The 12,977-nt window shown below is 30.2% G+C and overlaps 1 protein-coding gene across 2 annotated transcripts in view; it reads left to right on the top strand.

Moving 5' to 3' along the window:
* The first annotated feature begins 9,443 nt into the window (after positions 1-9,443).
* LOC21393246 (ABC transporter C family member 2) overlaps positions 9,444-12,977 on the top strand; it is a 41,031-nt gene continuing 37,497 nt past the window's right edge. Inside the window, exons 1-3 of one of the 2 annotated variants that reach the window (XM_024174672.1) lie at positions 9,444-9,552; positions 9,653-9,826; positions 10,427-10,850. In XM_024174672.1, the coding sequence (XP_024030440.1) occupies positions 10,503-10,850 (348 nt within the window). In that variant the 5' untranslated portion in view covers positions 9,444-9,552; positions 9,653-9,826; positions 10,427-10,502. The remainder of the gene's footprint in view (positions 9,553-9,652; positions 9,827-10,426; positions 10,851-12,977) is intronic. The other variant, XM_024174674.1, reaches the window with a different exon arrangement.

Genomic DNA, 12,977 nt, shown 5'->3' with positions numbered 1-12,977 from the left:
ATGGAGCAGAATTAAAATTTAAAAGGATTGTTTATGGCATATAAGGTATAAAAGGAAGTATGCAACACTTAAAGGCAAATTATTTTGATGGTGATCATAAAAAAGAGCAATTGCTCCTGGTCATGAATTTCCAGATAGTCTAACTCTTTGCAAATTAATCCTGTAATGAATATTAATCTAATAAACAGATCTTAGCAAGACTTTGATATTATACCTTCTTTTAACATCATCCATGAGGATGAATTCTTAGCATAATTTGTTGGTGTGAGCCCTACAGACTTTGTATGATTGCAAGAGATTTGGACAATTTGATAACAAGGGAATTATTATGCGCAAAACTGCAAAATAGTTGCTATATCAATGAATATCCGTGAATATTTGAAATATTTTTGGAAATTTCCACAAAATGTTAAAAAAACACTAAGAAATTTTTTATTTTGCACAAAAATCAACTTTGTAGCAATGTTTCTATTTTTTTAAAACTGTGATTATATACGTCATTACATATCTATCAATACATCAATTTAGATAAACCAACAATATTCATTTTAATTATAAGTTAACAGTAGGAAGAAAATAAAAAATATACATGCAACGCATTAACAATTACCTCACAACTATTTAATGGTAATATATATCTTGGCTAATAGACAAAGATCGAAAACTGCCTAAGACTTTTCAATTTATTAGAAACTATTTTTTTTTTATTAAAAACACTTATTGTTTGTTTGTAGTTTGAGAAGATCTATGATGATTTCCTTTTATATTATATGACATTTATATTCAACAAAAACTGTGTTGCTTTTGTTATTATTAATCTATCTAAATTAAGTACTATCGACTGTTTCACATTTTGTAAAGTTTCAACACAAACTTTTAATTGTTTTTAATTATCTACTTTTTTTTTTTTTAAATATCTACCCACATCGACATTTTTGTCAACAATATCGTATAAATCAAAACCTTAACAACTTTATCAACGTCAATATTTTCATTCTTACATGCAAGTAGGATAAGGGGAAAGAATCAAAATAAGCAAATAGTTACAATTCTGAGCTGCTCAACTTTTATTAAAACGTTGTTGTATTGTTTTTAATTTGATATAATTGATGTGATTTATTTGTCTAAAACTGTATATTACTTATAGAATCCGCTCGTGCCCGCACATTCTATCTCGTCTTAAATGGAATGGCTCTCTTAATACGCTGCGCCCTGATTTGAGTTTCCACGTTCGCTCTTATCCGCCCGCAACCTAGGCAGCCGCTAAACTTTTATTAAAAAATTGTTGTATTTATTTAATTTGATATAATTGATGTGTTTTATCTGTCTAAAACTGTATATTACATGTGGAATTTATATTCTTAGACTATTACAGGTAGGATTGCCCGTGTGTAACCTTCTCTATCGATCGAGGAGTACTTTTACGAATTACAACCGGAAAAACTTTGTAAAAAGTAAAGAGAGGTGAAATTCCCAGAGGACAGTAGAGAGAGATGAAAAGGTACCAAGCTTGCAGGTCAGGTTGAAGTCACGTGTATTTTTCTTTTTTCTACATCAGATGTTAGAAGTCAAAGAGATAGACTCTAGAGAGTTTTTTTTTTTATTATTATCAAAGATTGACACTTGCACTTTTTCTGATGTTTACTGTTTATCAAATCTGTATTATAAGTAAGGAACACCAGTGTTCTTAAAAAAGAGAGAACATCAGAAATTGTTTTGATCAAGTGTATTTTATTATATATCACATAATCATCCGTATTATTCTTAATGTTTATAAGACTTTTTAGTTAAATGAAATTTTACCTTCAAAAGAAAATGGAGAGAGTACATTTGATTTATGGTCCTTCTTAATTTTTTTTCCTGATTTATATAGTTAATTAATTATTTTTAAGTAGCAATGAAGAAGATTTTTATTATTATTATTTATTTTTGCTCGTTCTTTCTATCTTTTACTTGAAAGTAGCAACAAAGAAAGGTTAATACTTATAGAGTGCGTTTGGAACTCGTTCTAAAATAATTTTATTTTTTGTATGAAAATGAAAATGAAAACGTTTCAATCTCATACATAAATCATTTTTAAAAATGCGTTTAGTAATTTTATCAAGAGATTATTTTCAGTATAAAAAACTCATTAATGTCTCTCTCTCTGCTCGAGAGAGAAGAAAACGAAAATAAAAAATGAAAAACAACTAAAAGTCATTTTTCATTTCTTTCTCATTTTACACTAAATCAAAAAATCGTTTTTATTTATGTTTTTTGTCTTTAATTGTGTCAAACGCCGTTTTAAAATCATTTTCATTTTTTCTTTCTTAAAAGAAAAATAAAAACAAAAATAATTCTAAACACGGCAATAATTTTTAGTTAAATGAAATTTTACCTTCAAAAGAAAATAAAGAGAGTACATTTGATTCATGGTCCTTCTTAATTTGTTTTTTCCTGATGTATAAAGTTAATTATTTTTTTAAGTAGCAACGAAGAAGATTTTTATTTTTTTGTTAGTTCTTTCTATCTTTTGCTTGAAAGTAGCAACAAAGAAAGGTTAATACTTGTAATTATCACACGTTTTATGTGAGTTTAAGATGTAAAATGAGTAGTATAAAAAAAGTTGACTCGTTAATGTAGTTTACCAATTTATCTTGAAAGCGTTATTAGGAAGTGGGCCAACAATAGTCTTATATTTTAACACCCCTTTCACGTGCAGGCCCAACAAGGAGTTCTTTTTTTTTTTTTTTAAATTTTGCTTTTTGGGGGGGGGTTTTTTTTTTTTTGTTTGATTTTGCTATTTTGCACTTCAGCCTAACACAGACATTTTTTAAATGAAGTTAAAGAGTGCATTTGTAGGGGTTTGAACTCAGAACTTCCGGCTCTGATACCATGTTAGTTCACCAATCCATCCTAAAAACTTAAGCTATTAGAGTTGAGCCAACAATATGCTTATATTCTAACAGTTAAATTGAAAAAAAAATGAACTTTTTTTGGTAGGACATCCTTAACCGTAAAGTCAGTTTTTGACTGTTGGATTTAATTAAAATCACATTAGATTAAAAAAAATGTAGAACAAATAATTTCTTATACAAATCTAACAAGTGAATGTAGAGAATCATTGATAGTTTATTTTTTTTGTCACACTAGAGAAACTCTAAAAAAAGAAAACACAAATTTAAAATGATGTTTTTTTTTTCCACTAAGAAAAGGTTGTGTTATGTTAACATTTACAGTGCTTAAATAAAAATGCTTATGCCTAACACAATTTTGGTTCAATATATTCACTTTTAAAATGAATAATTTGTTAGACAGCTTTTAATAGGGAGTAGGAGTGAAATAGCAGACTGTTAATGATCATTAAAAATTAGATAAATATTTTGGTAGGATATGATTTTTTTACCCTACTGATATGTAACGTTGTTTTAACCGTTTGATTAATTAAAATTTATGATTAGAAACAATTTTTTGTCGTGCGTGTTAAATTTTTTATATAAACTCTTATAGATTTGACAATTAAAAAGTTAATCTTACCATTAAAACGTCGTGTCCTATCATAAAAGTTTCCAATTTGTTAATAGCATAATCTTTAGAGTGAATTAGTAATTAGCATAATATTTATAAATTTAAATTTATTATGCTATAAAATACAAAATTATCCCATTCAACATTAAAAAACCCTAGATATTACGTCATCTCTCTTCTTTTTCATTCAAAACCCTCCTCTCTCTACTGGCCCTCTCTCTCTCCCTGCCCCCGCTCTCTTTCTTTCTCCATTGAGGTTGCGGTTCTAGTGGCCGAATGGTGGTCGCCATCATTGTCGGAGAAGACTAGTAGCGGCGGCAAAGACAAGCAGCGGAAAAAAAAAGGAAGATGGAAAAATGCTTTTGGGTCGTTGTCTTTGGTGAAGTTTAGTTATGACTAGTTTGAGTTGATGCTCAGTAACTTTAACATGTTTCCCTGAAACAAGGAAGAGCAAAAAATGCTTTTCAATTAAAAAAATATGCTATTATTTACTTAATTGGTAGATGTGCTATTTCTTTACGGTGGTTTTAACAATTGGTCTATATGCTACAGTTTTTCTTTTTATTAATACGAAGTTTAGAGTTTATATTTTTCCACCCAAGTTAAAAAAGAAAAATCAAATTCTGATTGTTAACAAGATTGAAATCCTTGATTTTATATGAGTCACATATATCATCAATTTTTAAAAAACAAACAATTACGCAGGTGATCAAAACTACAACTTTTTTTTTTTTGCTGAAATCAAAACTACAACTTGTGGGCAAACTATTTGACGGCGTTAGACGGTTCACATGTAAGTAACTTTTAAGTGTTTTTTTTTTTTTTTTTTTTTTTTGGGACTTGTCTACATTCCCCCACTTTGAAAGTGGGAGTTGGGAGACAAGTCCCTCATATGTCATCGTTATCGGCTCATGTGTCATCGTAACCGGTTAAAAAAAATAACAAAATTTTCTTATATTAAGTCGTAATAGTTACTGTGTTAAAAATTATGAGTTGTTTTTAAACACATAACAATAAACGACAGTCATGCACACATTTTTTGAATAATTATATGAATAATATTGAAAGACACGTCAATAAACGATCATCGATTTTAGTATGAATAAAATATACACATCTGTCATTTTTAATGTTAAAATTAATCGTTCCATCATAACCAATTGTCTCTTTTTAAACCTAAATAATATTATTGCGAAGGATTATTATATTTGTCATGTTCTTTTTTTGATAGGCATATCTAGTCATGCATAAACTTATTGTTTGGAACAGTGCATGACAGTCGTTTAATGTCATCTAGTTAAAAATAATTTTTAGTTTCTAAAATAGTAATTATTACGACTCAATATAAGAAAATTATGCCAATTATTCATTCAGTTATGCTAATCCTTCACTCAGTTACGACAAGAAAAATTTCATATAAAAGTGGTGGGGGACCACAAAAAATGTCTTGTTTTTGTTACAAAACAAAAATACTACTCTAATTCGTAATACATGCCGTAATTAACAAACACTTCACATCTTGTGGATCAGAAAAGATTTCAGTTTTTATTGAACTAAGGGTGCGTTTGGTTACAGCGTTAGAATAGTAATGAACATAGAAATGATAACGGTAATAGAATAGAATAGAAAAGAAAAGTAATGCCTTTGTTTGGTTATGAATTTACAGAGCCGGTGGAATGAAGTATAATTATTGTTGCTTTGATCAATTTGCCCCTCTTCTGAGCACCATGTTGTTTATAAAAAATTGCCAAATAAATAAATAAAATAAAATAAAAATAGATTGGTGGCTGCTAGAGAAAACCCATCAGACTAGCACCAAAAGACCCTTTGGACATGGAAGCATGTCAGAGAAGACGAGACTAGCAGGACCAAGGAAGGCAACAAAAGTGCCCAACGATTGAGATAGAACGTATGAGATGAGCACCTATGTTTATCAATGAACATTAGATCTGGAGAGGAGTGGCGGATCTAGCGAGGAGAAGAGTGGCACTCAGGCGACAGATCCGATGAGGCAAGCAGTCGATTTCGGTGAGTAGAGTGGCGGATGGAATGTTGATTCAGCTAAAACGAGAGAAAAGTCATTCCTTCAGAATAACTATTTCTTATCTTAAAGCCAACCAAACAGCTAAACGAATTCCCTTTCCTTTCCATTTCATTTCTTCCCCCCAACCAAACTCACCGTAAAAAGAACCTTTGTGGGCCCCACTTTTGTCGTCAACGTAGGTGATCAAAATCGAACTTCTATTAAGACCAAAATGGCCATTTTAGCCTTAGATAAAGTGAAAAAATAGTCCTATACCTCTCTTCATCTTCATTACACAAACCTAGACAAACGCAAAATCTCCCCAAGTTTCACAAAGAAAATGGAACACCATTTGAAGAAAATTGTCAAATTAACCATTTGAAGAAAAAAGGAACTTTTATGATAGAATTAGAAAAAATAAACTATCAATAGTTATCTATTTTCGGTCATTATATCTATATAAAAAATTATTTATTCTGAATACATTTTTAGGTCCCGTTCATTTCGCCGATTCGAGTTTTGCTATAGTAAAAAGCTCTCAGAAATAGTAACATCTAACTTTTTTGTTATAGTAAAAAGATATCACATAAAGTCACATATTAACTCGAATTAAAAACTCGAATCAGCGAATTAAACGAGTCCTTAATTTAATGTGATTTTGACATGAATTAACATTTAGAAACTAACACTATTAATACCACTGGCTTACAAGAAAAAACTCGAAAAGAAAAATGTTACATAACCATATGAAGAAAATGGTCAAATTATCTATTTTCTATATAAAAACAAAGACACAGAATAAAGAATAATAACATAATATAGAATTTATTCAATAAATAATATAGAATTTATTCAATAAATAATATCCATTCAAATCAGAATAAAAAAATATACCTAGGACTGAAATCGACAAAAAATATTTTTTTAAGTAGTCGTTTTATTTACTAGCTGTCTATTTCTCACACGTCAAAATCGGTTATTTAGTGGCAAAAACTATTTCAATGGTTTTTATTTCCATACTGTTTCTTAAAAAAAAAAAGGTCAGATCGTCCATATTAATTTAATTAATATTATAACATACACACACATATATATAGAGGTATAGTTTGAAACCGGCAGCCGGATAGAAACGGCGCCCAGGTGGAAGTAAAGTGGAGGCTTGGGTGTGTGCAACTACTTATAAAATCAGATTTTGATAGCACGTGGCAACTACAGAGAATACTTATCTGAATGTTGTCAGTGAGCCAAATAATATAAAAATGTTGTAAGGGCTTAATTGTAATTTTATTCAAATAAAAAAAATAAACAAAGACAATGAAAAGCCATATAATCAAGCGCTTGAACAATATGGTTGCTTGTGAAATTAGAAGTGTAGCATTCATGAAAACAACGTGTACTCTTATCATCTTCAGTGTGTGACATGCGTTGTTGTGATATAAAAAAAGGGTTTTGATTGAGTTAAGAACATGATCCTTTTATGAAAAAAAAAAAAAAAATCAATTCCGTTGCATTTTGTATTTTCAGAACCATAAAAAGTAGCATCCCCTTCACAGTAGGAGTGTTCAAACAAATATGCCAAACGGCTTATTACAAATCATATCAATCAAATCGTTAGTTATTTTTAGATTATTAAGGTCTGTTCACTTCGCTGATTTGAGTTTAGAATTTGAGTTTTCTACAGTAAAAAGCTCTCATAAACAATCACATCTAACTTTTTTGCTACAGTAAAAAGCTCTCACATAAAGTCACATCTCAACTCGAATCAGCGAAGTGAACGGGCCTTTAAGTGATTTGTTCAGTTTTTTAATTTAATTTTTTAAGCAGTTTGGTTAGTAATTTAGTTTTTTAAACTGCTCAATAATCTGTTCAAAAATACACATATATGATTTTTTAATATATACATATATATTTTAACTTTTATCAATCGTAATAAAGGTTCTATAATACTTATAAAATATAACCTACCACATTTTTGTTGTTTTGTATTAAAACTTTAATTGGTGAACTTTTACACATTTACTATTTTTAATTATATTGTAAATTTGAACCTTATTTTTATTTTTTGGGATTAATGGTTTATAATTTTGTGAGTTATTGAAAGTTTTTTTAGTCTTAAGCTCAAAGACACCAAATTACTTATGAGTAATTCAGGCCTCGTTCTTTTCGCTGATTCGAGTTTTGCTACAGTAAAAAGCTCTCAGAAACAGTCACATTTAACTTTTTTGTTATAGTAAAAAACTCTCATACAACATCACATCTCAACTTGAATTAAAAATTCGAATTAGCGAACCGAACGAGCCGTTAGTTTTGTTTTTGTTTTTGGTCAAAAATATCAAACTACCCAAAATACTTAAAGAAAAATTTATTTTTGATTTAATCGGTGGTTTTTAAAAAGAACTGCCTAATTTACGTGAACACACTTATGGCATGTTTACCTACACGTAATCGGAATGAGCATGAATCAGAGTGGGTAGGATTCAGAGTGAGGAATCAGAGTCAGAATAAGCTGTTTACTTAGTGATAAGATTTAGAATCAGAGTCATTCCAAATCTCATTCATACGTTTACTTACACCCAGAATCAGAATAAAAAAGTGTAAAAATACTAATATACCCTTTAAATCAATTTGATATTTTCAATTTAAAAAATATATTGTGTACCAATTTATATTAAAATTAATCATAATTAAAATATTTAGTGTAATAATTGGGTACTAAAATAATAAATATAAATTGTACAACTATTTAAAATATGAAAATAAATTTTAAAAAAATTTAAATAAAATAAATAAAAATAAAAAATAGTGTTAAAAAATAAAATATATTATTAATTTATTAAAAAATAAAGTACATATTTATTATATTAAAGTTAACAATAATTATGCTAATATTATAATATTAAGCAAATAAAATAATAAATATATGTTGCATTTATTATTTTTTGAATTTTATTTTTAATTGTGTATTTATAAGTAAAATACGGGTATGATAGTAAATTAATATTAATATTAGAAATGAGAGTCTCAATGCTATGGGGGGCATGAGAGTGCCAATCCCATTTCTTAATTCTAAATTTGAGTGAGACCTACTAATCTTACTTCTATTTCAAAATAAAAAAAGAGTAAATAAATATGAGATTGACTGTAAACATGCTCCTAGTTATGTGACAGTTGTAAGTACGGTTTGGTTATTAATGTGATCCTATGAGGAATATCATTTATTCAGTCATCTTTTGATGATTTACAATAAATTTGTACATTGATATAAATTAGGATGATTCTATAAAAATGTAAGTTTTTAGTAATAATTCCTCCCAATTAGGAAAGTTTCCTAAATTTCTTTCCATCAAGCATGGTATCATTTTTTTTTAATGGAAATAGTATCTAATGACAACTAATGTACAAATTATAAAATAATTAAAAATCAATTAGAAGAATTAACAATAACACGCTCACAATAAAAGTAGGACATCTATTTTTTTTTTTTTCCAACGGCAACAGAAAAACTCTGCTGTGTGTGGGTTTTTTGAAGTTGTAAGATAAAAACACAAACTACCTGAAAGTTTTTTTCATCTAACTTACAAAATTTATGCCATTATTATTATTATTTTTTTTGGTGAGAAAAGATACGCCGCAAATAAGTTTTAGAGAAAATAGTGTATTAAAGTTGTTCCAGATAAGTAATTCAAGTATTACCACAATAGGTACCCATGGGCCATGTCTTTGTCCAACATTAAAAAAATAAAAATAAAAAAGATTCTTAAAAAGAAAAACCCCAAAAACGTCAATCGTTTCTTATCATTGAAAATAACCATATTTAATTATTATAGGCTATAGGTGCCGGATTAAAGACTATTCTTATCTATATATATATATATATATATATTATATTGCTCATCGTAAGCGGTGACGCAGGAGAACAACACTGGGTTCTGCATTTCCTTTTCCCCGTTGACGAAGAAGACAATGTTTGGTGTCTCTCCCTTTCACTCTCCATTTTATTTCAATGGAATTTGATGCACTTTGTAAGAATCGATTCCATTCCTTCCATATTATCAATATTATTATTATTATTATTATTATTATTTATTATTTTTTTCATTTCTTATTGACATTTTTCTATAGGCAAAACGAAAAAGTAAAAGAGCTAAGAAAAGCACAACGATTTTCGGACGAACTTTTTTCCCAGAAAATTTTTGTTTCCTTGTTTCCTGGTCCTCTTTTGATGCGTTTTCTATGTCTGAAAAATGTAAGATTGCTCAAAAGCAGAGGATACTTTCGTTCAGCAATTTTGTTGGAGTAAGTAATCATTTTTTGACTTTATTATGAGAAAAAGTAATAATTATTTTGGATCTATATATTTTGTTGATTGGGTTATATTATTTTTGTTTTGTTTCGGTTGAGTTGATGCTTTCAACTAATACATTGAATTTACCTTAAAAAAGTGCGGTCCTGATCTTTAACAAATAATTTTTTTTGGGCAAAAATTTCCCATTAAGCGTCTTTTTCTGACCATAAATTGTCCCATACTCTTGAGTGTTGATTATTCTAATACTCTTGAGTGTTGATTATTCTAAAGCAAGTAATATAGAGAAATTGTTTAACTTGGACTGTAATTTTTTGTTTTTTTCCCCTTCATTTTTGACGGAGAAGGTGAACGTTGAATAAATCTATATGTATTTTAATCCATTCAATTCTCTAGCAAAGAAAGCCAAGGAAAAGTGAGGGATTGTTTTATTAAAATTTTATTGGGTTCATATGATATGACTTTCCAAATCTTGTTGGGAAATATATTAAAATAAAATGAACATTTGGAGCTGTTGTTTCTTGAATGGTAATTTATTTTTAAATTTTTTTAATAATTTTACTTGAGGTTAAATATGGTTTGTTGTATTGCAGAATTAGCCCAGGAGAAGCTTATGTGCTTTAAGTGAAGAATTCTTTGTTAGAGAGACAGGGGCAGAGAGACGAGTGAATGAAGAGTGAAGAAATGGTTTTTGAGCCATTCGTCTGGTACTGTAGGCCAGTGAAGAATGGGGTTTGGACAAAGGCTGTGGATAATGCCTTCGGGGCTTACACGCCATGTGCGGTCGACTCGCTGGTGATCTGTGTTTCTCATTTGGTTCTTCTGGGTCTGTGTATCTATCGAATTTGGAGGACTAATAAGGATTTCACAGTCCAGAGATTCCGTTTGAGGTCCAAAGTTTACAACTATGTGTTGGGGTTATTGCCTGCTTATTGCACTGCTGAGCCTTTGTTCAGATTGATAATGGGAATTTCCGTGCTGAATTTGGATGGACAGGCTGGTCTTGCACCATTTGAGGTTGGTTGTTGTTGTTGTCGTCGTCGTTGTTATTATTATTATTATTATTATTATTATTTTTAAATAAATAATGGCTTGTGTCTTTATTTGTTGTTAGCTCTTCTAATATTCCACACACCATTGCAGGACTTTTTTTTCACATACCCATTACATTAGTCGGTTTATGCTTAGCAACTTTAACATGTTTCCCAGAAAAAAAAAGGAAGATGGAAAAATGCTTTTGGGTCGTTGTCTTTGGTGAAGTTTAGTTATGTCTAGTTTGAGTTGATGCTTAGTAACATTAACATGTTTCCCTGAAAAAAGGAAGAGCGAAAAATGCTTTTGGGTTATTGTCTAAATGAAGCCCAGTTATGTCTAGTTTTGATATGGGTGTAGACTGGAAATAAATTTTCCATAATGCATTCCTTTCGATTTTTGGTTTCGTTTCTTTATGAACCTTTTAACGTTTGTACTTTCCCATAGGTTTTGTTGAATAACCCACTGCCTTATCTGAAAGATTAGATTAGATTGCTATCTCTAACCCCGTTCAAGATGAACATTCGTCTGAGTGGTGCTAATCTTGATGCAAGTTTCTGTTTTGTGATTTTTATTCAGAAAAAAAAGTTCCTGTTTTGTGAGAGTTGCAGGAGTAGAATAACATGTTATAGGAATAGTTGGTCAGAATTTCTGATTGGTCACCACTAGTGGTTTGAACAAATGATTAAAGAACTTGATAATTGCACATGGTTATATGGAAGTTTTTTATATGCACTAAACTAGACCTCTCAATCTGCTGAAAAGGGTGAAGTTGGGGTGGAACTCCTCTCCTCTTATGTACAAATAAAATGTTCTGTGCGTTTGGAACTCGTTCCAAAATGATTTTGTTTTTTGTATGAAAATAGAAATAAAAATATTTTCAATCTCAGACTGTAATCATTTTTGAAAATCCGTTTGGTAGTTTTATCAAGAGATTGTTTTCAGTATAAAAAAATCCATTAATGTCTCTCTCTATGCTCAAGAGAGGAGAAAACAGAAACAAAAAATGAAAAACAACTAAAAGTCATTTTTCATTTCTCTCCCATTTTACTCTAAACCAAAAAATCGTTTTCATTTCTGTTTTTTGTCTTTAATTGTGCCAAACGCCGTTTCTCTCCCGTTTTCATTTTTTCTTTCTCGAAAAATGTGAAAAACAAAAACAAAACCAACTCCAAACATGGTAGTTGTTTTTTGCTACAATAAACAAATGGGTACAAGTACATGAAGGTTTTGTATATTGGCTTATTGCGTAAAGGACAACAAAATGCCTCGTGAAAGGGAGTTAGGCAATGCTAGTAGTACCAGGAAAAAAAATCCAAAACAAAGACGTGCCCATGAAACAGAATAAGCATCTAAATTTAGGTAAAATGAGAGGAACCAAAATTTAGGATCCTCAGCTTTCTAAATCGAACAAGCACCAAACTATCTTCATGCTATCTTTGGACAGTACTCCCAAGGCTGAGCGTACATGATTGAGACCAGACACTCACTCTTCACAAACTATTGGTTTCAGTAAGTTCTGCCAAAATATAGCCCTCGCAACAGGAGTTAGAGCTTATCTCCCAATAAAACAATTGTAGCTGTACTACTTCCAACCTTCCAATCCCTCGAGAGATCATACATACATGGCTGTCAGCCTTCACAACCACGATCGCATCTCCGCCTAAAAACTACGTTACAATCTCCGCAATTTGCTGAATGAGTCTTTCCTGTCCTAGCAACTTCAAAAGGACTTTACAACAGGGGCGAGACTATCCTATGTGCAGTAGGGAAGTCTATATGCTCTCACTGAGGCCAGAATGACAAGTGTAGCTTGGACTGCAACTATTTTTCCTCCAAGTTGGCTTCTCCTTCCGTATTTATAGGATCCGCCTGGCCAAAAACAGAGCCATTCAGCTTCATATCTAAATTAGTATTTGGAAATTCATCAACTACTTAGCCAAACAGACAGTTGTTCCTATAAGCTCCTCCCTAACAGGTCTTCACGTAATGTCCTAAGAATTGAAGTTATCTCGGTGGCCATTGCTTGATTGATTGGTTCAATAAGTTTTGACACTAGAATTAGACTGGAAAGTTCATCTCCAAATGAGTTTTTGTTTTCGACATTTTAGA

This window comes from Morus notabilis, unplaced genomic scaffold (genome assembly GCF_000414095.1).
Source record: "Morus notabilis unplaced genomic scaffold, ASM41409v2 Scaffold104, whole genome shotgun sequence".
Lineage (NCBI taxonomy): Eukaryota > Viridiplantae > Streptophyta > Magnoliopsida > Rosales > Moraceae > Morus > Morus notabilis.
This window is presented reverse-complemented; position numbering and strand designations above follow the sequence as displayed.